This window comes from Notothenia rossii (assembly GCF_949606895.1).
Source record: "Notothenia rossii genome assembly, chromosome: 7".
Classification (NCBI taxonomy): Eukaryota; Metazoa; Chordata; class Actinopteri; order Perciformes; family Nototheniidae; genus Notothenia; species Notothenia rossii.
In genome coordinates, this window is record NC_136905.1 from 13,996,531 (window position 1) to 14,024,473 (window position 27,943).

Sequence of the window (27,943 nt, forward strand, 5' to 3'; positions counted from 1 at the left end):
GAAGCAGAACAACATGTGAGTACTAATTTTTAACCAACAGAGGAGAATGTTTACCCAAAAACTGCACCTATACTTGAGTATTTATTTCACAATGAAGAGAGATGTCAAAAGCTGCCTGCTACAGCAAAATGTACCTTGACCCGACAAACAACAGTCGACATCAAAAGGGAACCATCAGAGGAAGTCTCAGATGCAGGTTTCCTTTTTATTGCTTTACTAATATTACTTCAATCAATCAATCAAAGGCTATTTATCCCAATATCACACATATTACATTTGTCTCAGGGGGCTTTACAGAAAAACTACAAAATAAAACCCATAGCCAATTGGGGGAACAAATGGAAGAAACCTCAGGAAGAGCAGCAGAGTATACGGATCCAGACGTGCAATAGGTGTTGTGTACATTTGAAAGATAACAAATGTATAACAGAGACAGTAGTGAATCAATTAGAAGAAGATTAATCCAGGTGGATGTCAAAAATCTTCCAGGATTTATTACACTGCAGTCCAGGGCTGTCCAAACTACGGCCCGGGCCCTCAGCAAATACAAAAAGTATAATGGAATACGGCCCACAAATGAAAGTCTTGCTTTTCTTATATTGCTCTTCTTAAATATATATGTAAAACTATATTACACAGTAGTATTCATGTATAAGACCACTTTAAAAATAAATTCAGTCAATTAAAGTTGGAAACATTTTCTAAAATATCTTAGTTGATAAGAAAAAGCCCAATAGCTTAATTACATAACAAGCTTGAAATAGAGCCTTCATATTTCCTCTGAGGCTTCTGTTTTAAGGAATGAGCTGCCAACAAGATATGAAACCCTCTGGAGATCTGTGATGTAGGATGTTTTTTTCTTAAAGCATATCCATGTATCAAGTCTAATTTACCTACATTTTGCTAATTTATAACTTAACTTACGAGGCAATATATCTCTAAGTGGCCCAGCCCTTCGTATATCTTTATGTGGCCCTCTGTGAAAAAAAGTTTGGACACCCCTGCTGTAGTCTAATAACATGCCACTGTGGTCTAGGTCTGCTGAGAAGCTGTATAAGGGGGAATAGATATATCAGATCTATTTTAAATCTTATAAATCATTTTGTAGCAACTGTAAAGTGTAGCCTGAGCCTGCATGACGCCTTAGTGTTTTAATGGTAAGAACAGCCATTCAAACTTTTATTTAAAGGGCATTTTCTGTAATGCAGGCTGCTTTTTAGGGATTTGTTAACATAGAAGTGCATACATGTGTCAGGCCTCTTTATAGTCTAGATAAATATTATATGAGACACCTCCATTTACATGAAGACCTGCTTGTTTTCTCTTCAAAAGGTTAAATGGAAACAATATTGAATACCCATGCCTATACTGAGAGCCACAGTACAAAGCATTCATACATGTTTCAGTTTCAGTATCAGATTACCCTCTTGTGTGGCAATAATCTTGCTGGACATGATGGGAATAGAAGTACAAAAGATGAGAAATACAGACCAAAACAATGGCTTTGATTTCATTAAAAACGTTTAACTTTATTGGGATAAAAATAACATTTGAATGTGCCATGGTTGTTGAAGATATCTCAATTCAGATTGAAGCTTTTGATATAAATTATTTCGATTTTTTTCCTTAAAACATCCAGCATTCAGGCAGTGAAACATGATCTGAGATGTTGCATTACCACCGATACCACTCACTACAGCTCCTGGTCAGGGTCTTGCAGCTGTAAGACATTTAAGAAGAAATTAAATGTGAATTGTACATCTTTGCCCAATGCTTTACATGTAGGCTATAAACCAATTATGGACATGCCAACTTACTGTCAAAAAGAGCAGTCTAATGTTTTCCGGTTGTGTTTCTGACTGTAAACAAATAAGAACAACATTTAGGGTACAGACAGATTGCAGAAGGTGTTCTCAATGGAAACCAGTCTGGGCCATTCTCAAAGGATTTACGAAATGTCTCCATTGTTAAGAGAAATGTAAGATGATTTCAATTGAAACAAGGAAACACTGGCAGGTCGTCAGTGACATAACTTCCAGGAAACTTAACTTATGCAACAGTAACCTACAGCACAAGTTAAAGAGCGAGAAAAAACGTGGGCTATTCGAATCGAAACAAACAATGGTGTACAACTTTATCTATGCAGAAATATATTGCCAATGCCTACTCTATATTATCGACTATTTGAATTGTGAACTGTCGGTGATTTATCTGACATTTTAGGGTTCAATGTTCTGCAGATGATTCGGCTCTGTTCTCATTCTGCATCAAAGACATGAAGCGACACTTACCGAGTTGGTCTGCTTCCTCGTTGCAGCCAATCTCTCTCAACATCTCCACAGCTACCCCAACAGCGCCAGTCTCCGTGAAAGTGGAAACGAGGACGTTTGTGATCTCTAAGCGGCTTTTGCCCTCCACCCTGATCCGTGCAACCCGCGGTCCTTCATTGCGATATAAAAGCTCGTGGCGGAAATTGTCAAAGTTACTGCTCGACAGACCCTCGAACATGTCAGCTATAGCCATCTTAATATTTCGAGAAGACATTTCTAAACCTGGTTACTGCGTGGGGGGGGATCTGAAATGTCCTGTTGATTTGAACTTTCCCTCGTTCACCCCGATATAGAAAATAATAACCAGGTTTAGACGCATTCAGGAAGGAGGCTTTCACTGCCGCTGGAAAATGTCGAAATTATGACTTCTCAGATGTCAATGTAACGAGGAAACACAATGAAATAAGTGGTTTGCGAAAACAGATTATAGATAATAATTAAATCGCCAGTTTGATTGATATTCAAACAAACGAGATTCAGGAAAATGTATACATACATCAAGAGGGACTGTTTTGAAAATACCCCTTTCAAGTGCAAATATGTATTTAGAGAAGAGTAGGCCAACAAATCACAAAGACCCTATTCACATGAAAATCATTTGGTATCATGCACTCTAATAATAATAATAATAATAATAATAATAATAGCATGATACTTACAAAAAGCCTTTTGTACTCATGTCATTAAAATAATATATAACAAGAAGGGATATACATCTATCAAGTATGAGAAACACACATTTTAGTGTTTTATTGGCAGTATTTACAATATTAATGGAGTAAGACTCTCACACAAATCATTGAGTTTATATACAGTTTATTTACACAAAGCAATCATCCCACAGTCTTTCACAGTGATTGTTTCTGAACAGAAACACATAAACTGAGATTATTTTCAGGCGAGGTAGACATGAGTTTTGTATTTTAAAAAATACATATAAATGCACAAAACTCTACATTGCATGACCATATGAACACTATTTACAACCAATTAGTTCTCAGAAACACATAACATTTTAAGAGTGGTCCCTGATGTTGCAAACAAGTATTAGTGCTTCAAATGCCCCTGGGCTGTTGTTTTTGGGCTGATATGCTATATTAATGGGTCAGTTTTTGGAACACTTTTATCTAATTTGATCCACTATTTAAGAAAAACTAAAATATTGATTGATTGCATGAATTTGATGAGTTTTTTGATCTTTTTATTCCCTGAAATGCAGCATCTTGGCTCTCTGCATCATCCTCACCGGTACTGCACTTCAGCCAGGGCTCGAGGAGGCAGTGTTTACTTCATAGGCTGGTTTAAGTCCTCCTGGCACCCATTCTCTACTTTGACGCCCATGTTTCACTGCTGTGCTTTGACGTAGCTGCAGGTACCCCGGGCCACGACTCTTTGTTCGTCGGCAAAACGTTCAGGCTCGTCAGGACCTCCTGCGCCGTCTTTCCCAGCATGCCCTGTATGTCACAAGCAAAGCGGTAGACGTAGCGTTTGCCCGCTGTCTTGTGGATGATGTTCTTGTGGTAGTAGTAACGCAGGCCACGGCTCAACTTCTCGTAGTTCATTTTGGGTTTGTTCTTGCATTGGCCCCAGCGCTTAGCCACCTGTGGGGTCAACAAAAACATATAGAGTTCAACTTAGTGTCATGCCAATAAAGACCCTTTGTATTGTATTGTATTGTCTTTAGTTAAGAAAACAATACATGTTGCAAAGTTGTATAAGTACTCTGATCCCACACCAAAGTGACATGATATCAATGTAGAAATACTCCATTACAATTAAAAGTGCATTTAAAATCCTCCTTAAGTCAAATGTGTGAGAAGTAGTATCAGAAAAATGTAGCAGTATCAATTATATGTATTTATTGCTGAAGCTGCTCAAGGTGGAACTAGTTTGAACTATTTCAGTGAATGTAATAATATACATTACATTTAGTTTAGTTTATTCAAGAGGTTCAAAAGATAATGTGAGGGGTCATGAGATGATGAAAGAGTTACATAACACCACCTGAACATATTTTCCTTGCTTATCTCCAGTGGCTGCAAGGAAGTGCTTGAGGTGACACAGGCTTGCCACTTTCAACCAGAGAGGGCAGCAAAACTCTGCTTTCAGCCACTTACTCTTAGTTGACAGGAAAGACTAATCCATTACAAATATTTGTCTTCCTGTATTTGACTTTTCTGTAACCTTTTTGTTACAATAAACAATTTGACCTCTCGACCACTAATATGTGTATAAACGCCATGTTGAATGTTCACAGGGTATATGTCGCAGACTCACTCAGACATTTGAATTGTGCCCTCACAGATTTATTTTTGTAAAGACCAAAAGGGTTAGAAAGCACTCATTTAATTCTTAATGCATTTTATGAATTTTAAGATATATTTGTATGAATAGTCTTAAACAGAAAAGTAAGTATTTATAGTTGTCAACAGCATGTTTAGTAGGCATACAAGTGTCAAGTAGCATACAATGGAAATACAGGACTCAAGTAAATGTACTGTTTCTTTCCACTACTGCTTTGTAGTACTTTTTCTTACCTCTGCAGGGTCGGACATCTTGAATTCCCAGCCATCTCCCGTCCAGCAGATGAAGGTACAGCAGGCAGAGTCCAGTAGTAGCTCCAGTAAAAACTGCCACAACTGGATCGGACCAGAACCTGAATAAAAAAATAAATGTTGTTATCGAGTTAAAATGGCAATGTCGTTTTTATAAACTTTTATAATAAATGAGTTGAAGAGGTATTGTGGTCATTTTTGTGAAGTACATAACTATTATCAGCAGAATATACTTAAAGCATGTATTACTGATGTCTGGATTTTTGATGCATTTAATGGACAAGTATAATTTCAATGTTGTCAAAGTGGCGCTATTTATTATTTATTTATTAAACATAAATTACGAACCTGGATAAGCTGACATCCCCGTCATCTGGCCATCCCTGTCCAGCCTCTGAAGGTGAGTGTTTTTGCGTTTGACCACACGGGGACAGTACTGCTCTGAGGACTGAGGGCCGTGGTTTGAGGGGCAGGGGGCCGGGTGTGGGTGAGGTAAGGGGGCAGTGAAGTTGGGGGAAGAGTAATCCGGCCAGAAGGACGACGACTGCCTCTGCCCGTCAGAGTCGTAGAGTTCAGCCGAGTGACACGAGAAGCTGTGATCCGTCTCACCTGAAACACAGAGAAGAAACATATTAGATGGGGTGTTTTTAATGGTTTCATAAAAGTCCGATGAGAAAAACTTAAACTGATAAAGAACAACAAAAATAAATAAGATATAAATATAATAATGAAAAGTATAATATATAAAGACGAAAAAATATATAGGAATTGTATTATTCGATTTTTTTTCTGAATAATACATTTCCAAGAGTTAAAATACATTATTTATTATTATTATTATTATTATATTGTATTGTCTGGAAATTTGTAAAAAAAATGATATTGAGTAATAAAAAAACAACAACTAATATATAGAAAAATGAATGAACAAATACATGTGAAAATAAATGAACATTTTGATTTTGTTTTCTTTTAAATGTCTCTGGATATTTCCATTTTTGTATTTGCTTATTATTTGTATTTGTCTTCATATTTCATTTACTTTTTGTTGTTCTTTTATATATATTTTACGCGGATTTTCTTATTCTTTTACACATTAGCTTTTTTGATGTCACTCCTTTGACTCCATATTCTTAACATCAGGTAAAGTGTCTTACTTTGTGAGGTTCCTTTGGCAGTGAGGAAGGGGCTGTGGCTGCCCTCCAGGGCCGGGCTGAACTGTCCATTTTGGGGCACGAGGCTCTGGTACGTCTGAAGAGACTCGTGGTAACCAGTTTGGGACTGGCCTACCATCAGACCATCTGCAAATCAAACAGAAAGATAGTCACAAAGAAATCCCTTTGGAAAAAACTAAAAGATAATTACAGTACGAGTATTAGCTCACCCTGTGGATATGAGGCCCACCAGTTGAACTCGTGGTATGAGTCCAGGTTGAAGAGGGAGGAGTCACTAGGGCTCGCTGAGGGGGGAAAAGCAAAAATGAGAAATACGTCAAAACCACCAACATATGCCCAGTTGTAAAATCAGATGAGGTACATTTGCTAAGTTCAATTGCTATTGTACAACTTTAAGGTACTTGTACTTTCTATATTGTGCTACTGCCCGACTACAACTCCCAAATGGCAACATTATGCTTTTACTAAATGTATTTGATAGCATACATACTTTGCAGATTCAATTCAATAATACAACATTTAATAAAAAAAAAGGATGCATTATTGTTGATTAAGAACAAAATAATTTATCCCTGGGGAAAGAGGAAACCATAAGCTACCAAGCAGCATATATGAATAATACATTATTATATATACACATTATTGCATCAATCATCATAACTGTATAATTAGAATACCATATGCACTATGCCTATTATGTACTATTCTTTAACTAAGATATTTTCGACACAGTGTATTACTACTTTTACTCAAGTTAGAGACACAAATTCTACTACACATGAATCATATTAGCAAACACGATTGCATATTATTTTGTATCTTGACGTTTGAGACACACACCTTTAATTTCATAAGTGTGAGAAACTTTTGGTGGGTCAGGGTAGCTGCTCTCTGCGACGTACTGCTGCTGTCCGGATGTTTTACTGTCTAACAGAAAAGACAGGTCTTCACCAGGGCAGTCTGGAGGTTAAACACAACACACACACATGGAGCCAGTTAGTGATGATGATGGTGGAAGGAATAGAGGCAGTGTTCATGCTTGTGCAAAAGACAACACTAATGGTTTTAATCGACATTAATGCCTTATGTTTTACAGTTATTTCATGAATTTATCCCTACTGCACTGCATTGGCAAGCTAATGGTTTTCATTAGTTTAGCAAGGATATATTCAGTTGCCGAAGACTTAAAATAAGTAAATCAGGTTCAACACATTGACGTTTGTTGAATTTCACTTAAAGACATTATGCAGTCGATCAGCTGCAATGAGCTCTACATTTGTAATGCATTCAGGTGCTTTTTTAAACCTTTGTAATGCCATACTTTCACATGACCTTTTTCAGGTTGCTTCACATTATTCTTTGTAGTTTAATTTTCTTATAACCACACTTGTGAGTGCATTGCCAAGTGTAGATTTCAGATGTAAAAACATAATTTGATGGATTACAGAGGAATACTTTGTCCTGACAACAAAACAACTACTACATTAAAACTCTGAATAAACTCTAAACAGCATATCCAGAATGTTTCAAGTGTATTCTCTTTTTAAAATGGAACAAACTGAAACCCTGATTCTGCCCTAAGTTGCCCTAAGGTCCTGTAAGCGCTTAAGTGCATTAAAGCTCAGCAAAATAGTTGTTAGAAGAGGAAATATGGAGTGATTTTGTAAGTATGTGGATTTTTATCTGAAGGGTGGATGTTGACGCAAGAATAAGACATTTGTTTACTGTCGAATCAGCACCAGGCACTCAGGTTTATTCAGCTCAAGAGATGGAGGTAGGAGGAAACGAGGGAGGGAGGGGGGAGGAAGAGAGAGGAGGAAACGCCAGCGAAGGGAGGGTGACAGAGTAGTGATGGAGGTCTGGAGAGGGGGGGACTCTAAATCTGTTTGAGGAGGAAGTCTGGAGGAAAGGATTAGGGAAGACAGAGAGGGGAGTGTCTTTAACCTGACCACCCTTTCTCTCTATCTTTGCCTACCTCAGCTCATTCAAGCATTATTCACACACCCACTCACACAAACAAACACACACACCCACGCGCACACACCCACGCGCACACGCACACGCGCACACACACACACGCACACACACACACACACACACACACACACACACACACACACACACACACACACACACACACACACACACACACACACACACACACACACACACACACACACACACACACACACACACACACACACACACACACACACACACACACACACACACACACACACACACACACACAGAACCCCAGTATCCGGATTGTTAGCGGCCCGGGGGTCAAGGTCTCATTGAGAGAGCTCTGACAGATGTGATGATACTCTCTGTGCAAATATTTCCTCTGTCCTTCAGCTGCTCAGGTCCAGAGGAAACAGATTGTGCAGACATTTAAAAAAAAAAAAAAAATCTCTGGGCATCAATGAGAGAATAAGCCTTCAGAAGTCATGATGTTCCACCCGTGATGGAGCAAGTGATTCTATAAACTCACCATAAGATGCAAAGTCGAAGCCAGCTGGCACTTCCTGAGTCCTGAAGTCTTCCGTGTAATATCCAGGCTGGCAAATCTCCATCTGTGTGGAAAGAGTCGAGATTACAACTTTAATCGTCGTCATTAATTCTCATTGTTGATCAATATCTAAAGGCAGAGACAACATGAAAAGCCTTGCACTTCATATTGATTGAAACAAAAACAGATGTGAATAATTTTCTTTAAATAAGTGATACATCAGGTTGAGCACTTATCCTGTTTGGCAAATTGTCTTTTTATAATGCATAAATGTACAAATGTAAGCAGGGCAATTAAAAAAAAGTTGCTTTATGATCCTGTCGTGGAAAGTCAGACATTTTTTAAGATATTTCACTGGATGACACTTTTTTTTCTTGTATTTGACTAACTTTGAAGCTGAATTTGTGATTGCATTGCTTTTGTCAATGAATGCACCACCAACGATTATATAAGAGTACTAATTCCATTATTTTTAATTGTTTTGTCTAATAATTAATGTATCATAACGTAGTAAAAAACACCTCATAAAGACAATCATGCTATTGAACCCAATATGTGCTTGTGATAAAGAAGGGATACAAAATAAAATATAGCAAGGCTTGACATTGTCATGAATGAAATACACGAGTTTCTATGCTTGATTCAATAAATAAATAATTTGATCTTCTGTTGTATAAATAAATAATACATACCTTTATTTTCAAGTCTTTGCTGTCTGTGTTTCTGTCTCCAGGTTTGGTGATAGTGTCCCAGTACATGTCTCTTTTTTTCCCAGATCCACACACGCTATTCACCGGCTTCACGGAAACAGAGAGTGGTCAGTCCCGGCCGGACCGGTCCCGTTTTAAACGCGTCGGAGGTGGGAGGGGCTCTGCGTCGTGACCGGGTTTGTTTAATGGAACGTGACGTCAGACGCACCCTCCCCATAGCACAAAGCAACTAAACCTTCATTCATAAAATTCCCCCTGACAAATAAATCATCCGGTAAAATATATTAAATCCCGACCAGCTCAAACATTGGAACATATTCAGAAACTGTAATTCAGTAATGATGTCAACATCCACTATAACAGTATTCAGGGGCAAGTAAACTTTGCGACAAAAGTGTTAGCAACCAGAAGAAGGCTATCAAAAGTAGGCCAAACTCACACGGCAGCAGAATTGATATGTCAATGCAGTCATACTATCGAGGCTATTATTTGATTGCTGATCAAATTACAATTATCATTTTAGCCTTCCCAGCTCCAACACACTTTATAAGGCACATTTGTAATCGCATTTTAGCCTAGACGTTTTGTAGGCCTACTAAACATTTAATCTGAAAAATAAAGCACAGTAAAAGGTAATGGCATTGCTCAAGTAGATTATACCTAAGTGAAACATAGAGAGGCCTATATTATATAGAAGACAACATCATAACATGAAGGATGATTTATTGATTTCAAAAATATATTTTAAAAGAAAAAGAAAATGAACGACGTTAAAGATGACCTCCACTCTAATAATAATGGTTCATAATTAACAGATAGTTGCAGATCTATGAACACCACATCTCAAAACCCTAAAATAAAACATATTGTAAAAGATACAGCAATACACGTTGTCACTGCAGCATATTGGTTAGCAAATCAATACGGTTCAATATTTCTCGATACAAATAATTTAACTATGAAACCACGTTATTAATCCCACATGGGGAAGTTAATAAGCCTGTAGAGGATTACATTAAAAAAAATCCATAGAAAAATGTGAGAATAAAGAAAACATGGCGGAATAATTGGCAGCCAAAACAACAGTGTTATTTTTATATTCTCTCACTGAATGGCTCTCTGATTGTCTGACAGGCGGGACTCAATAACTGAGCCAATGTTTGGGTGCGGATGAAGTGCAGGCTTTTGAAATCAGAGCAGTCAGTTTCTAATTAGGTGGGAGGAAGAAAGAAAAAATCTCTGTATCTTTAGAAACCATTCGACACAACAATGGCCCGTAATTTTTTTTTTTTAAAACACAAGTACTTGCTGAAGAAAGTCTGAATCACGGCGTGAGTGGCTGCAGCAGATAAGGCCGACCCCAGGGCCTTGTATAAACAAACAACTCACACACACACACACACACACACACACACACACACACACACACACACACACACACACACACACACACACACACACACACACACACACACACACACACACACACACACACACACACACACACACACAAATGTGCGCGCACACACATCTGGAAAAGTGGAGCTGGGTGAAATCGTGCGCGTCGGTGGGAGACGGGAGTCGTGATTGGAGCCCCTCCTCAAGAAAAGGACATCGGGGGTAAGGTTACACAACATGAAGTGATTAACAACCGTCTGCAGTCAACTATCAGGACTCCACCTGGGGTAACAGGGGGTTAAAGTAAACGGTCACGGAACAGTACAAATATCAACAAACTGTGGGAAATGTAAAGAAAAATAAAAGTTGTAATGGCACACACTGGAGTAGTGGACGTTTCATGAAAACATGTTTTCGTGAAATAAAGTCATTCTTCATGCTAAAACTTGATTAAAACACTTACATCTTCCCTTATTGTCAGCACACAATGTTCCTGCATTAGAAACCTAAGTAGGCCTTTGTGTAAGTTGAGCAAAATGAGGTCTTTTTAAAATTGTAAAAGTACTCGAGCCCTGTGACAGTATTAGGCCTATACAATGTATTTGATGGATTATTACTCCTCGTGCATTTTCTTTTTTACGAATGGATTATAATGACTCCTCCAGTGATTGTTCCATGAGTTTGTGAAACGTATTAAAATAATGACAAATGCCATCACAAAACCCCAAAGTTCCAAATGTTTGGAAATGTTGGCTTATCTATAATCATATCTCTTCATATGTTTAGTTTGTAAAGTACATTTGCCGATATTTGTAGTAAAAAGTAAAATACTGTATTTTCCTCTGAAATGTCGTAAGTAAAAAGTACCATGAAAATACTTTTGTAAAAGTATCTAAAGTTTGTACTTAACTTCTGTACATTTACTATATTATATTCCACCACTGACTTTGCCCATGTTGAAGTAATGTAGTCTTGAAAACGTCAACAAGAATGTTGTCTTCACCTCAAGTAAAATGTATAAAGTGACTCTTACTTTACAATTATTCAATCAATGAGCACTGAATGAAACAGGAAGTGTAATTAAAAACTGCTTAGTTTCTTTTGCACTTTTTATATCCTATAGACGGGAAGGAATTAATTGCTCTATTTCTGTTCTGATCTTTCTGTTTTTTAACTTAAATAGTTTGGCTTATTTGATGCTTAAGTACCTGCAGTATTCTGAATGCATATCCTCTTGGTTGATTGTATTTGTTGGAAGATGCTTTGGATAAAATATAAATAATATGCAATCTTTGAAGAAGGGAGTTGTCTAACATTTGGTTATTTTCAAGAACATTCATTAAGTCTAAGGCTAAGCTAAAATGTTATCAGGTCTGTCTCAAAACAACAGTTAGGTGACCAGCATTGAAACATGATTTACTTCCTGAATGTATTTCTCCTGTCCATGGCCTTTAAGAAATACACATCAATGTTAACCTCTGTTTGTGCACATATTCAAAATCTGAAGTTAATATAGGGCTCCAGCAGTTAGAGTTAGACACATCCCATGGGTATTTAGTGACAGTCTGCACTGCAGTTTCAGTCTTATAAGCTGTTGTGAAATGATTGGTACATACGCTGGTGTTTATTGTGCCATTTAAGCATGTATATGGCATGATATCTCCAAAGGTGCACATCTTGTAGAGATCTTCTTTTTTTTGTATCCACCAACACTATTTTGTTCTGACACTTTACAGGCTTTCAGTATTCAGCACCTTTTACTTTCACTTCTGTTTAACTATTGCAAAACACTAATCAAGTGTTGTTTTAAATGATGTTAAGTATGTCATGTTTTCCAATGTCCACACATGAATCTACTGCAACACACACAAACTAGCTTGTGTTTTGCCCTTCTGAGCAGTAAGTGACTGTTGTTTCATGAGAAGTAGTTTCAGAGCAGTGACTTCACTTCCCAATTTACAGAGAGAGAGAAAGAGAGAGAGAGAGAGAGAGAGAGAGAGAGAGAGAGAGAGAGAGAGAGAGAGAGAGAGAGAGAGAGAGAGAGAGAGAGAGAGAGAGAACTTGTCATCCGGTTTTGGTCTGCGAGCAAAAAATTGTAACTGCAATGGTTTGCGCCATAGAGCCAATGCACCCCTGCATGCATTGAAGTGAGGTTAGAAGGCTTAATTATCTGCACCATTTATAAAAAACGACTAAATGACAAAGACTGCAAAGCTGCTGCAATGGACTGTACGATAAAGGTACGTGTTTAATAGTTTTTTACGCTGCTGCTGTGGTGAAAATGACAGCCACCCACCAGCCCGCTGAGTGAGAGAGTCAAAGCGGTGATGCGAGCTCCCCACTCTTTCCTTCTTGTACAAAATTTCCTCTTCCTTCCCGTTCGTGGTTGTATGTCGGCTCTATAATAACACAACTAACCACTACATCTTTACACTCAGATAAAAACACTAATTGGTGGCCGGTTACACGCGTAAAAGAGGATTTCCAAAATCGTTTCAGTTTTTTTTTCTTCTGATTGATGTTTTACATGGGAGCTCACTATCCACGGAACCTCAACACATACACACAAATAACGCAGAGATAACTTAATATTTAGCAGGTTTACGAACTTTAACGAATAATTCGTGAATTAAAGGATGCTGGATTTAATTTGTGCGCACAAGGCATGCAGGTGTCGCTGAAGGCGCCATGGATCAACTTAGTCCATTTTCAGCTGAGGAGGACTCATTTTCATCAGATGACTGGTATTTCACATTTTCTGTTTGAGTTATCCGGACAAACAAAGCTCAGTAATTGTTTCATTTTCGTATCCTCTCTTAAATGCAAAAAGGCCTTCGTGTCAGAACCTCAAATCGAAATGCACTTTTTAATAAAGTTAACGCTGAAAACTCTTCATTGCGCAACGAAAGAAAACAAAATGTTTATCTGATGGTGTCGGACACAAATTGCCTAAATACATGGCCTTATTTATGTTTCTTCATCGAATGTGGGTGTAATATACACTATTTGCCTGAAGGCTTTTATATTTATTGCTGCATTACAATGTAATTGTAATCTTCGGGAGAATCTTAAAGATGTTAACTAAATTCGTTTACTAAATCCCATGCGATGTTTAAAATGTGAAATAATTGGTTTTACATGACATTACCACAACGAAACATTTGATACGTCAACCAAAACTAAATGTCTTATTCAGCCAATTGTAACAAGAGGAAATGCATTTAATTATAAAAGTTCTCAGTGGTTTGAGGAACTATTATTGTACCATACTTGTGTCTCTCTTGTTTAGTTTCCAAAAAATATGTCTATGAAAGCATTTTAGTTAAGTTAATTATTTGTACATTATTTTCCTTCATAAAAAAATAGCAACTTACGGTCCTTTGCAGGAAAAGGAGGACATCCTGTTACCAAAGCTTAAATAATTAATGTAGTCCTTTAAAAGTGTATCTATTTAATGTTTTAGTTTGTTTAAATGCTGGACCATATTCAGAATTATCAGTTAAAAACATAATCATTGAGATAATGAGTCTCCTGTACTGTGTCGCAGCAGATTGTTTGTATGAGGTTATTTTAAGTATAATTTATTGCTGCAAACGGGAGCACTTGTCAGGTGTCGTTATCTGAACTCAGCAGGCTTCCTGTCAGAAACCTCAGACTTTCCGCACACATTTCCGCTCAGTGAACTAGAAAAAAAAATGGTGAAAAGGCAACAAAGCCTCTCCTGGAAGAAACGAAGTGGTCAAACTAAGGCGTTGCATTGTCCAAACTCCACATTGTCCCCTCAGAGGGTCTGGGAGGTGCAGGAGGCTGTCTGCGGCCTGCAGGTCTGAGATCAGCCAGGCCCGACCTGTGGAAACCGCAGCGTGTTTTTGTAGCACAAAGTGCAGCTGCTCAGGCCTTTGCAAAATCAGCTTAGCTTTTACTTCTGCTTTTTGCCACTTGCCTCAGACATGGCGAGCACGGAGGGCTGTGCCTTTGCACAACTTGATCTCTGGCCTGTTACTGAAGGCTACACCTTGTTTTAGAAGAGTTTCGTTTCATTTTATATTCTCCCATAGCCTTGAGAGGAGTTGACAGATTAAAATATCCTATCTGGAAGCCATTTTGCTAACAGGAGCTCAGTGACATTTAAAAACGTTTTTAATGTCTAGAAGCACATACAAAATAAGGCTGGAAGAAAGAACAGACCAAGGAATCATTACGTTATTATTATAAAGCCTGTAAATGATTCTACTGATCAGTTAATCTAAAATTAAAAATATATCTGTGCTTGTCTCACCAAATATTTAAATATCCATTAATCCAAAAAGAAATTGTACAGGATGGACCAAAATAGCATGGATGAAATCAGCATTATGAGGCTGCAGTGCACTTCAAATGTAGGAGGGATGATAATGCCACAAACATATGGCACCAAATCAACCTTTTAAACACTTAAACTATCAAAGTAATTGGTGTTTCCAAACCTGACTCTAAATACAAATCATAGTTGACGTAATAGATGTTCTCTAATTCCTTGGTTGCAGTGGTTCCCAACCTTTTTGACTTGAAGCCCCTTTAAACAAAGCAAGTGTGTTCTTGTGATCAAACAACAAAGAACTCTCCCAATTGTTTTATTTCAATATGTTGTACAGCTCTAGAGGAACCTTTTAAATGAAGTAACAAGAAAAAAAGGGAAAGATTAGAAAGAAAAATGTAAAAACATTCTGTGCAGCAGTAAGGTTTTGTTATCTGCTTTCCTACGTTGCTAGTATTTGGTGTTTCCTCAGATTTAACCTTTCACCAGTTGAGAGCACCTGGATTTAGAGCTAACAACTATATTATTTTATCTGATCATGTGATTGACAGCATATTTATTTGCAACTGTTTTGTATGTCGCCAATTTATAAATCCATAAAGCAAGAAATGTAAGGTTCAAGTTAATCAAATGAGAAAAAAAGTTATATTTGTTGTGCAAACATTGTAGAAAATGCAATCACTTTCTTGTTTTTACTCTTGGTAAGACAACATAAAAAAATGTTATGTAATTAATAAGCAGGTCAGTCAATTCTGAAAATAGTTGCAGCCCATTTACCAGATAGGCTACAGCCATAGGCTAAAATAGGTCACTCAAGCTGCTGCTCGACCTACAAATACAAAATCATATCTCAAAATGTTTTTGAGCACATTTTATCTAATTAAATCAAAATCCATGACATTCAAATTAGGAGCTTTTGAGCTTTAAAACACTACAACCCCCCTCCATGTCTGATTCATTACATGAATGTCAGTTATTTATAATTTCATTCCTGGTGTCTTGTAATATCCCTTCTGATATATCACTGAAAAAATACTTTAAATAGGTAGAATCCTATAGTTTGAGCTGGAGCTGTTAGGGTTAATCAAGTAATACAAATCAGGCCAGAATTATACTAAGGATTTGCCTTTTTCTGCAGTTAATCTAAAAAGTTATTTAATACGGATCTAAGAAGAATGAACGTCCATTTCGTAAACATCACACTCTCTTGGTTTGGGCAAGACTGCATGATGCAACCTGCAGAGCTGCTGACTTAAAGTAAAAAGTTTCCATGCAGTATTTCATGTTTGGAACGAATCAAAAGGTGTTCAAGTGTTTACTATCACACCGAACAAAACATTTTAGGACATCGAGGCACAAACAAAGTGTCATTAGGGTCATGTTTTTTAAAAGTTGTTCTGTGTCACTGAGCAACAAGCTGAAACACATTGAACAGGAAGTCAGTTGTGGCATTAGCGGTCAGGCCACATTTTGGTATATTTGTATCAGTGTGCAGAGAGAGAGGGAGCGAGCGCAAGGGGAAGATAAAGAAAGAGCGGGAGTGTGTGTGTGTGTGTGTGGGTGTGTGTGTGTGTGTGTGTGTGTGTGTGTGTGTGTGTGTGGTTGTGAAAGCATAGCATGTCACTAAATGTACTGAACTGAAAAGTTGAGCTGCCTCCGATAATATCAACAGTTTGAGCGTTGAGTACCAAAAACAAATCAAACATAATACATTTAACCATCTCTATTAAAAGTATTAACCATCATGGCTTTGCATGAGAATCTGCTGTCAGTTGTCTGTTTTATCAGCCGACTGTTTCACTTCTGCACAGAGAAATGGGGCTCTGAAGCCACCCAGTGTGAGAGGAAGGCCGGGGAAAACAGAACAACATGCCAGAAGTAAAACAAAGCAATCAGCTGAAGGCGAAGAAAACAGGGCGTGCGGTCAAAAGAAAGCTGAGCAGGACAATATGAAGTCCTGTGAAACACTTCTGTCACATGACAAAATGCATTTAACATATATTCATTCTAGCATTTAGTTAGCGTGGAAAATAATTTGCATCTAATATATCGACATCATTTATAGCCCTAAGCCTAACATTTAAAGCTGAATTCAGCCCATTTCATAAATACAATGTTGTGTCCTGTGGGGGGATAATGGATATGTTAAAGATTGTTGTAAGCATATTTTGTTGCTCAAAGTCTGATAAATTGCCTCAAGTGATGTCACTTAAGTCAGCGTCTGTTGGGGGACAGTGCGTGTAAAAAGAAAAAGCGTGGTGTGGAGTTAGAAAGAAGTGAGCTCACACTCTGTAGGCGTCTTCTCATCTCTACTTTCATCTACATGAACTACTTCTAACTCATCACACACAATATTTGCACGTTTTGGCGACGTTCTGTGATGAAGGCCGCAAGCTTTAACAAGTAAGAAAACATTTATAGATCAAAAAAGGCCATCTGTACAATGTTAAATCCTTTCATTTACAACATAACATTTAATATGTTTTTAGAATATTTGTCTCTTAAATCTTGAGGAACAAATAGGAGTTCATGTTTGTTCAATGTAAAGTGTAACAATGTATTTTAAACTATCTTCAACTTGTGCTTGCTATAAAAAAGGTCGTTCCATTTACACAGCAACAAATACTCAATTCAGCAGTGGGGTGCTGAGATCTCACACTGCTGACTTCTCTATCAGTTCATCTGCAGCTTCGAGGAAATGCCAAACTGTGTGCCATGCATTAAGATGTGGTTTACAATGCTCAGGCAGCAATTGAGCTAAAAAAAAAAACACACACAGGCAAAAAACAAACAAAACGAAAAAACACAATGCAAAGGCGGCACTTCAATCAGGGCTACAGTCTTCTTGCTGTCCAATGAACCCGACCCCCTCTCCTCCCGTGACCACAGGCCTTTGGGGTTGTTTTCCAGCTTTAAAATGACCCACATTTTTACACTGTGCCCCCTCCTCTACCATTTCCTCTCCCTTGGCCTGTGCCAAAAGGTTCCTCTGCACATGGCGGCCAGGTTTCCTGTAGGCCACTGAAAAAGCACGGCACTGACGTACGAGGTCCAAAGACAATGCTCAACTCCTCTAAACAAACACGCACTTGCACCCACTTAGACTGCATCACACATGCACACACTTAATGTGAGCAGCAGACAGAACAACAGGTCCGGTGTTTGCCCCCCCCCCCTGTGCGTGGGATGAAAGTGGCATCTCAGGGGTGGTTTTGAGGCCTCGCTGAAGGTGCTAAACGCAGGAAGACTGACTTAAATCTCGATTAAACTCCACCTTGAGCCAACACCCCTCCCTCCCCTGTAACCCCAATCCTAACGACAAAATAAAACTGTGGTTACTGAAGTTAAAGATTAGACCGTCTCCTGACTACTTGAACAGTTTACTTCTGATTTCACTCCTATATGGTGTGATAACCTCCTAAGTATCTCCAATGTTGTTTAGATTAAACACACCACTGAATCTTTAGCAAAGCCAGGGTTAGTGTTGCAGAGGTATTTGGGCTGTATGATAAGAAAGCAGAGATCTGCCAGTTTGAATCTTTACACACTTTAAGAGCAAACATGAAATGGTCCAAACTCTGAAAATCTACTATTCAAGTTCTTCAGAGCAAGTCAATTTAAGAGCTCTGCTGACAACAAGTCAGTTTGTCCAATGACAATTATAGGGGACAAAATACAAAAAGAACAACACATTAAAATCCCCAAGAACTGGCAACAAGTCATCTTTATAGTTCAACTTCATTACAATGTTTCATGAATGAAAATAAATATAGCAAGATGGAGAAATGAATTCTTCTATCCTTATATCATTATTATATCCTCTCCTAACTATAATGACTCAGAACCAAATCGTCTAACAAAAAGGGATAACAGTTTGCCCTTCAATATACATTTAGGATATTTCTTTACCTCTCCATTAAGACTGAGCCTTACACAAGTTAAAGTGGTTATGCCCAGTGTAAATAACAACTTTATTATAACACTTCTCTATTGATTGGTTGTGCTGTTACTATAAATTCTATATCTCTAGTGGCTGATGAGGCTTCACTTCTGTTCACTGAAGCATTAGCTTAGTCTGTGTATATGGAAAATCTCACTTTCCACAGGTTGTGACCCGGCACATTAATGGCAGACGGTGACCGGTGTTGCTCTGTTTGACAGGAAGCGCTATCAGTGGTGAGTGAGGATCAGCCCATATTCGAGCCGCCCTACACCGCAGTGCACATGAAGGCCGAGATGACATCGCCCGGCGCGTTCAGCCAGGCCTCGAAGAGTCCCGAGCCCACCGAGCCCGAGTGGGGGGGGTCAGCAGCTCAGAACCCTGGGAAAAGAGGCGAACACGTCAATGGCACCAGGTGAGTCAGAGGGGCCGAGGCCACAGGGGTCCCAAGTTCCCGAAATATGTGACTATAGGTTTGTCATGGTGCGTTTCAGCATCTGGGTTTTTCCACACCCTAAAACTGTTTGTTGATTGTTCTCCAAATTTAACAATGAGTCTTGTTTTCCTTAAACATCCATTATGCTTATGGTGCTTATGTTTGAATGTCAAATGTGGGTGTTTTTAAAAGAATCATTACGGAAACGGTTGGTGGAAAGTAATCTAGTAAAAGCATGCATTTTGAGCTACTGGTACTTTTAAGATCTCAATGTTATGCTAGTTTAAAACTTGTTTGTGACGTTTAGATGTTACCAGAATCTCTCCAGAGTAAGCATTTACATTTAAAAAAAGCATAAAATACCATAGATTGCTAAAAATGTGACAAGCGGTTCCCAACCCTTCTTCGTGTGACCCCTCACAAAGAATGGGTCTCATTGTGGTCCCATATCATTTTTCAGATGATTGAGTTGTTAGAAGTTAAAAAAAAAGGTTCAAAGAATTAATAAAGTTGTTTATTTTCTTATTAGTTATTTAACTTTTAATGTTTTGGCTGATAATGCCTAAATTATAATCAGTGTTAATGTAGATAGAAATGACTCCACCTTGAGCACTTACAACATTAAAATGCCATAAGACTATTTATTCAAATGATGTCATATATATGATATCAGTCACAGGGGCCGTCTTCCTGCATGATGAGTATTTTTACTCATAATACTTTTGTATTCTTACTAAAGTAAAACAGTACTTCTTTCCACTGCTGCTAAGTAGAAAAATAAAAACTCAGTGCTCATACAGGTTGGATCAACAGAAGTTACTTGGTGTAAATGTTTAAAACAACTTATCTCTACGTGTTGATTTCAAACAGTTTTAAGACTTAATCTTTCTTCTGTCAGCTACAGATACTGGCAAACAGAGCAAGAGGAAATAGCCTTGTATCAACAAAAAGTGTGAAATCTATTTTCAGATTGGTAACAATAACACGTCTCATCATACGAAATGATTCAATAAGTTATATGAGAGGATACATGGGAGTGTTGTGACTCTAAATAACATTGAAAGGTTTAAACTTTTCTCTTCCTTCCGTTTAAGCCGTGAGTCCCCTGTGGACTGCAGCGTCGTCAACAAGCGCTCCAGACACATGAGCAACGACGGGGCCCCGATGCCGTACCAGGCCTCGTATCCGGAGCCCCGCGTGAGCCCACAGACGGCAACCCCCCCCAGCAGCGCCACAGAGGAGAAGAGGGTCATCGTGCCAGCAGGTGAGTCACTTTACCTCCATCAGCCTCCATCCTCACAAGACCAATACCACTAGAGCTGTCACACACGGAGCTTGTGCAACATCAATGACTCAATCAAAGATGAACAAAGCGTTTTCCGCCAAACTACTACACTACTCTCCAGTGGCACAGATAAACAATAGCTTACATTGGAAAACATATAATTGGTTTTAAGAAGGGGATTCACTTTGAGTCCATTTTTAGATTTTGGAAATCCTCTTCAAAGTCTGAAAATTCCAACTAGCAATACTCACTTGTTTTCATCCCATGAAAAGACCAAAACCAGAGAAATTCTTCAACCAAACAGTATTACCTGTCTCCAAGGTCTGATACATAGAGCTCAATTGTTTTCCAAATCCATAACAAAACCACCAATCCTAGTACAAGCAGTACTCTTGCTGTAAATACTTGATGTATTTTAATCCACAGCTAAATATAGTCCAAAACATTTACTTGTATTCCTGTTTGAGTTACTGTTAAACTACAGTGCATATCTCTTTCAGGAAGCCGTTCAAAAACATGAAACTAAAGATTCTCATCTTTATTAGGAATGAATGAGCTTGGGACTGAGTGTCAAAGGAAGTCAGCCAGCTTAGAGACAGTAATGCATCTTTATGTGATCTGTTGACAATAGGGGAAAGTGTAGAATAACATCAGCCGTATCCATCAAAACAGAGGAGACAGAATATCCTTAAGTTGAATAAGAATCAGTCTCTAAAGGTAACATTTGTCCCAAAACATAAAATAACACCAGTAGAAGTTAAAAGACCTTATTTTTAAATAGATGGTCTGAAGAAAGTTTTCTACAGCTGAACTGTGAGCAGTGGAATTCCCTTTTTCTTTGCAGAATAAAAGCACTGACACACAACTTGGAGTAAAGGCAGTGGTGTGTCACTGCTCACCGAGTAGTCACAGTTAGGATTTAGACAACTTGCGCTTAGTCCATTTCATCCTCACTATGAATCAGTGGTCTAGCCATCTAAAAATTAACCTGGCGGCATATTTTAGGATCCCCTCGTCCTTAGAGACTCATTTATAGCATATCAAAGCAGTACGTTTCAGTGAGTCAGACTCTCTGGAGGGATCCCAGACGTGCTCCGGAGGCATGCAGTGAACAATTTAAAACTCAGCTCTTTGAAAACCGAAGAGAATCTTCAATGAGTCAACAGCACCGGGACATTTTGCTTCATAATTCACGGATGTTGCATCACAGTGGCATGTGTTCACCAAGGACAATCAGGACATGAGGGTGTGGTGGCTCCTGCCTAATATTACGGGCAATTTACAGTCATTGTGTGCTACTGGAAATTAGCTTACCGTCCTGAATCTGATAAATAATATCACAATGCTGTAACAAGGCATTGAGCTCAACTCCTATTCAAATATGGATATGAAAAGCGACAAATCTTAAATTGCCCCCCTGTTCACATAAACACGGTCAGTGTTGTCAAAACCACCACAAATAACAATATGTTTACATCTTTCCTGAAGACTCAGGGTCTGTGCGCAGCTCAGCATTAACCGTTGGTATTTGTTTACTTCCTGTTATCTTCGGGGATATAGTTGGCGGAAGCGGTGGCCTATGGAGAGCTGGGCAAGACATACAAAACAAGAAAAACACTATTTATTAATAGTAAATGTAACTTCAAATTGTATGTGTCAATGTGTTTTTGGCATTGCATTAAAAGACATTTAAACATTTTTTAATTAAGGCCCTTGAAGATATTTAAAAAATATGTTATAAAACAAAAGCTGAAAGAAATTTTCTGAAACAAAACAATATGAATGGATCACAAAATAAAGTTTGACAAAACATGCATCAATTTTTACAGATTAAGTACTTGAGTTCTTGTAATAAGAAAGTGCCTGATATGGTTTGTCCACAAACCTTTCAATAACAAAGACGTTTTAAAAAAAGTTGTATTTAACAAAAACAAAAAGGAAAAAAAACGGTCTCATGATTACATTGACTTCCTCTCTCTTATTGTACAGAAACATTCATGAGTTCAAATATTATTCATGTTTAAAATGGAAGTGCTTAGTCACACTTGAAACTGAAAAAGGACATTGGAGCATCAAAAAAAATATATATATATATATATGATTAAAAAAAAAAAAATCAATTTCCAACTTCTAAGCAAACTGTACGGTTCCTCTTCATTCAACAACTACCAGAGCCATCTACTACCAGAGCCATCTACTACCAGAGCCATCTACTTACATTTAGAATCGCAGATAGTATGCTGAAACTTTAAGCCAGCTAAAATAATATTAATCCCTTTAAAATAACAAAAGTCTTCTAATCAGTCTTCTATCACTAAAAAATCTATTAGAAAGCTGCAGCTGATTCAGAACGCTGCTGCTCGAGTCCTCACTAACACTAAGAAAGTGGATCACATCACTCCTGTTCTGAAGTCTTTACACTGGCTTCCTGTCTTTCAAATAATATATTTCAAAAATACTGCTGCTGGTTTATAAAGCTTTGAACGGTTTAGGCCCAAAATACATTTGTAACCTCCTGCTAAATGATGAACCATCCAGATCTCTCAGGTCCTCAGGGACTGGTCAGCTTTCTGTCCCCAGAGTCAGAACTAAACATGGAGAAGCAGCGTTCAGTTATTATGCTCCAAATATCTGGAACAAACTCCCAGAAACCTGCCGGTCCGCTGCAACTCTGACTAATTTTAAATCCAGACTAAAGACTTTTCTTTTTGCCGCTGCTTTTAATTGAACTATTCATATCTTAAACTGCACTGTAACTTTTATCCATGTTTTCTTTCTTTTAATGTTTATTTGATTATCTTTTCTTTTTAATGACTGATTTTAAATGCCATTTTCTTAATGTCTTTCATTTTTTGTAAAGCACTTTGAATTGCCTTGTGCTGAAAGGTGCTATATAAATAAACTTGCCTTGCCTTAACATTGTGAGGCGTTATTATACCTCATTACCTGCAGTCTTTTCTGATCATGGTGTGCTTCTGATGCCAGATCCAGAGGTTTGGACACAGGACCACGTGAGGCAGTGGCTGGACTGGGCCATCAAGGAGTACGTCCTGGAGGAAGTGGACGTCATGCTCTTCCAAGCGCTGGACGGCAAGGCTCTTTGCAAGATGACCAAGGAAGACATGATGCGTCTCACGTCGGCCTACAACGCAGACATCCTGCTCTCACACCTCAGTTACCTCCGGCAGAGTAAGATCTCGCCCTCTCCCTTTAGCTGATAACATTGTTCTGTTCTCCTCGTCTGACTCAACAATGTACGAAGGGTTTTCATTGTTCTATTGTCACATATTTTACTCGCATGTAAGCAGGATCAGAAATAAATTCAGGTAAAGACATGAAGCGCTGATTGACAATTAACATACTACTCAACCGTTTAATTAGTTGGTTGATTTGGCAAAAAATGAAATATTTGCCTTTTAGGACTTGCCACTTTTATCTTTGTACAGTTCAATGTTTTGGACTGTAACGTTTGTCATAATGTTTACTGAATTGTGTCTTCAGGAAGTGTTGTGACCTCTTCCTCTTTGCTAACACACTTCCTGTGTTTTGCATACAATATGTCATCATGTTTTCTTATACGTGCCGCATTACATCATTTTGCAGCATTTTTGCTTCTGCAAATCAGTGTCACAAATGCAGCTAAAGAAGGCACCATGTTTTTTCCAATTTTCAAAGTAACGTTACGATATACAAGGGGGTGGACGAAATAACAGCAACATCTTATAATATAATACAAAAAGTCCAATCAACAGCTCTCCTGTCTTTCAAAGCCTTTGACGGCTATCTTTACTTTCAAAATACTAATCCTGATACATTTTGTTATGGCATGATTGATTTCAGGTGTATATCCATTTACTTAACATTTATTTTTTTACTTCAGGTAGCCCTACGTTCTCTTACTCCACAACTCCGACCAACACCACACCGCCTCAACAACCCAGACTACAGGTGAAAGCAGGTGAGATCATCCACGCTCCAATTCGAATAGTTTTGGCTTCTCTGCTTGTGTAGTGCTTCAAATCTGATCGTTATTATGAAGCAGATTATGTTTTGTTTTTAATATATTTATGATTTATAAAAGGATTATCAGCAAACAGTTATGAGAATTCACTTTCAACTCCAGGAGGACTAAAAGACTACCTGCATGATTTTAATACATAACAAATATTTTCTTCAAATCTGAAAGTAACTTAATTGTTTTATTTAATGTTTTTATTTTCCCCGTTAGTCACACTGTTGAGACCCGTTTGAGTGTTTCTGGGTGTGAGACTTCAGGCTCACATTCTCAAACCACTCACAAAGCAAGAGTTGATTTGAATGACACTTGACAGATTAAGGGATTTAAAAAGAATGGGTGAAGTTTCAGAACCGGGTTACATAGTTTCACGAGTCAAAATAGTTATTTGGCACAACACTGGCCTCAGTTGACAAAACTTTGATGAGTCCAAAACTCAACAGCCAGTTTCAGACAGGAAACAGCTGCACAGGCGCAGGAAATGGGGGGTATGGGTCCTGCTCCTGGGACACAATTCACAATCTTGTGGCGACAGGGGTGGCCCGAACAAAAGAAACTTTTTGGGTCATCTTCAGACCTCCAAGCTCTTATTGTCTTGGTCTTCATTTACCCACGTCCTTCCTGCTATAGCTGAGCCATCCCACTATCCACTTCAAAGCCAATTTGACGCCACGTGCCAGCCAAAGTCTGGTCTCATCAATGTTGTGTTTGTGTGTGTGCAGAGAGCGGTTTTGATGAGATCAGCTGCAGGGGCAGTTGGCCGGTAAACAACATGAGCGCAGTGCCAAAAGGTAAGACAACAAAACACAGGGACGATATGAAACTAATGATCATGATAAGTGTTTTCATGCATGAACTACTGATTTCACATGGAGGTTTAACAATAAAAACTAGGTCACAACTGAGTATCGAAGCATTTCACATCAATACTTTTATTGTTACTTGTAGGTCCCTCCATGGAGCACCAACACAGCTCAAGAGTTACAGAGCCCGCTCCAAGAATTGTCCAAGGTATGTAGGCCACATTTTTATTTAATTATCTTTAAGCAGATATTGGAAATCACATAAAGCTAGTCAAGCTCCCAATGTTTCCAAAGATTGGAGATAACAAGATGTGTCTGCTTAGCATGTTTCTATGCAAACACAATGCTTTCCATAATTAAGCAGGTATTATGTTCAGCATCAAAGTTGTAAACATGTTCAAGCTGAAACCCAAAGTGCGAGTTTAAATCTGAAAAGGAGTACATGTCCATTTTTAAATATGTAAGCTATGTGTTTAATATTTCCCTCCATCCAAAGGGGCTTTAACGATGTTGAAATAAAAAAATGCCTTTTTTTCTTTCCAGACCCATATCAGACATTAGGGCCCATCAGCAGTCGACTAGCCAACCCAGGTAAGAATCTAAAGCACCAAAAGTTCAAACTAACGAGAATTACACAAATGAGGCCTTTACACTGTATGCTTTGGCAACATGAGAAGAAAGCAAGCAAGGGCTGGCACACATGCACTTAATTTCCCAAATGGACATTTTAAACTTCAAGCAACACCTGTTGTTTCAGCAGAATTGCATCACGCTTACACTGAGACAAAATCTGGCTTCCCTCTCACCAAAATGATTGTTTGCCTTGCTGTTTCCTCACAGAAGGCCAAGCCCTCAGCTCGTCCAAGAACCGAACAGGCAAACAAAGTCCGTTCAAGCTCCCTGACCCCAGCGCTCACAGGCCTGTGGGTAGGTTTCTGCCCCGATGTCTGTCCCTTTTTCCAAGCCACGCAGTGAAAAGGTCACATTTAGTGGAATACAAATATAAGCCGACTATATGATGTCATCGTAGTACTAGGAAAGAAAACGGTCCACTCAAAAATCCTAATTTCTTTGTAAAAAATATATATAACTGAGGTGCTGTCCGAGGTCCTGGAATAACTGGATGCATTAAGTGGAGTTTTGTTTGTTTCCTGCTTTCCTGGAAACTGTATTACTAACGTTAAGGCGAACTAGTGGTCATGGATTTTCATTTGCTCAGGGATGATCACATCCTTCAAAAATGTTTCAATATTAAGTATCAATTACTTAGAAACAAACATTGAACACATCCACGAGTGGTATTGTTCACATGTTCTGCCTTTGTGTGACAATCCAATGAAGTCAGAAAACATTATTTAACTCCATTTCTCCTCCCAGGTTCGGGGCAGATCCAGCTGTGGCAGTTCCTGCTGGAGCTGCTGTCCGACAGCGGCAACTCCGGCATCATCACCTGGGAGGGAACCAACGGCGAGTTCAAGATGACGGACCCGGACGAGGTGGCCAAGCGTTGGGGAGAGCGCAAGAGCAAGCCCAACATGAACTATGACAAGCTGAGCCGCGCTCTGCGCTACTACTATGACAAGAACATCATGACTAAGGTGCACGGCAAGCGCTACGCATACAAGTTTGACTTCCAAGGCATCTCGCAGGCGCACCAGAATCACTCAGCGGAGGGGGGGATTGTTAAGTACCAGACTGAGATGCCTTACGCCCAGCCCTACCACAGCCACCAGCCCAAAATGAACTTCATGGGTGGCCATCCTGCACCAATGCCAGTGTCTCCAGGCAACTTTTTCAGCGCTCCATCGCCGTACTGGAACTCTCCAAACAGCCCCATCTATCCTGGGTCAGCCATGACCAGACATCCCGCCACCCACTCCCACCTGAGCTCGTACTACTGAGGAGGATTCATTTCACACCTGGACGAGACCACATGAAAGAGGAACCCGAACGAGTAGATACAAAAAAGACAGCAACTCCATCCAGGATGCAACTGAGCTGAACCCTGTCTGAAAAGGAAGGTGAAATGACGCTACGGCCTGTTTATATAAAAGGACATTAAGATGTCATCTTTGTCACATTCCTTCTTTAAAGTGGACAAGACATGAGGGTTAGTTAACAGAGGAAGGGAACATCTTTTTTAAGTTCCAAGTTTTTTAATGAATATACTGATGACACACTGTATTAACGGTTATTCAAATGATATTAAACCAAGTTTATTTTGTAAGTACCTTGTTTAATTTGTAAAGTCATAGCATTTACTGTGTGAATGGCATAACTGTATTTTCAATTATAAAAAGGTTGAGGCTGCCGCTATCCCATTCAATGACCTGACATTTGTAAAAGAATTTGTACAGAATGATGGTTAAGTAGCAATATAACATTTACTCACGATGTAAAGCTAATAAATGATGCTTGTATCTGGAAATTGGCTCCTGGGTTTTTTTATATACATATTTTGTACCGGAATTTGTCTTTTTGGTAATG

General features: G+C 38.7%; 2 protein-coding genes and 1 long non-coding RNA gene across 6 annotated transcripts; 1 reads left to right on the forward strand and 2 right to left on the reverse strand.

The window, feature by feature from the left end:
• Positions 1-1,503: 1,503 nt before the first annotated feature.
• Positions 1,504-2,685, reverse strand: LOC307013185. Its single transcript, XR_013800884.1, has 3 exons — positions 2,292-2,685; positions 1,818-1,859; positions 1,504-1,720 (listed from the first exon to the last, which is right to left on the reverse strand). It is a non-coding gene; the product is annotated as an uncharacterized lncRNA (long non-coding RNA).
• A 444-nt stretch (positions 2,686-3,129) lies between these two features.
• On the reverse strand, positions 3,130-12,130 carry etsrp (ETS1-related protein). 2 transcript variants are annotated; one of them, XM_079640462.1, is made up of 8 exons: positions 9,265-12,130; positions 8,555-8,636; positions 6,901-6,987; positions 6,270-6,344; positions 6,043-6,186; positions 5,234-5,494; positions 4,868-4,986; positions 3,130-3,931 (listed from the first exon to the last, which is right to left on the reverse strand). In XM_079640462.1, the coding sequence occupies exons 1-8, from the start codon at positions 9,328-9,330 to the stop codon at positions 3,656-3,658; spliced, it is 1,110 nt and encodes a 369-aa protein (XP_079496588.1). In that variant the 5' UTR covers positions 9,331-12,130; the 3' UTR covers positions 3,130-3,655. The 2 variants fall into 2 exon arrangements, with proteins under 2 accessions (XP_079496588.1, XP_079496587.1); XM_079640461.1 differs by having other exon boundaries at positions 6,901-7,020.
• Positions 12,131-12,736: 606 nt separating this feature from the next.
• fli1rs (Fli-1 proto-oncogene, ETS transcription factor-related sequence) lies at positions 12,737-27,884 on the forward strand. Of its 3 annotated transcripts, none has more exons than XM_079693652.1 (10): positions 12,739-12,920; positions 19,139-19,332; positions 20,448-20,617; positions 23,624-23,827; positions 24,519-24,596; positions 25,376-25,444; positions 25,602-25,664; positions 26,000-26,047; positions 26,297-26,383; positions 26,834-27,884. In XM_079693652.1, the coding sequence occupies exons 1-10, from the start codon at positions 12,903-12,905 to the stop codon at positions 27,355-27,357; spliced, it is 1,455 nt and encodes a 484-aa protein (XP_079549778.1). In that variant the 5' UTR covers positions 12,739-12,902; the 3' UTR covers positions 27,358-27,884. The 3 variants fall into 3 exon arrangements, with proteins under 3 accessions (XP_079549780.1, XP_079549778.1, XP_079549779.1); XM_079693653.1 differs by lacking the exon at positions 12,739-12,920 and adding an exon at positions 13,117-13,424; XM_079693654.1 differs by lacking the exon at positions 26,297-26,383 and having other exon boundaries at positions 12,737-12,920.
• Positions 27,885-27,943: the final 59 nt, after the last annotated feature.

Excerpts from the sequence above, each read along its gene's own strand:
- etsrp (XM_079640461.1), bottom strand. The coding sequence starts at position 9,330 with ATGTACTGGGACACTATCACCAAACCTGGAGACAGAAACACAGACAGC. Across the intron at positions 6,345-6,900 it reads TCACACTTATGAAATTAAAG|CGAGCCCTAGTGACTCCTCC; the intron begins GTGTGTGTCTCA and ends TTCCCCCCTCAG. Across the intron at positions 6,187-6,269 it reads GTGGGCCTCATATCCACAGG|ATGGTCTGATGGTAGGCCAG; the intron begins GTGAGCTAATAC and ends TTTGATTTGCAG.
- fli1rs (XM_079693652.1), top strand. Across the intron at positions 20,618-23,623 it reads GAGGGTCATCGTGCCAGCAG|ATCCAGAGGTTTGGACACAG; the intron begins GTGAGTCACTTT and ends TTCTGATGCCAG. Across the intron at positions 25,665-25,999 it reads CGCTCCAAGAATTGTCCAAG|ACCCATATCAGACATTAGGG; the intron begins GTATGTAGGCCA and ends TTTTCTTTCCAG.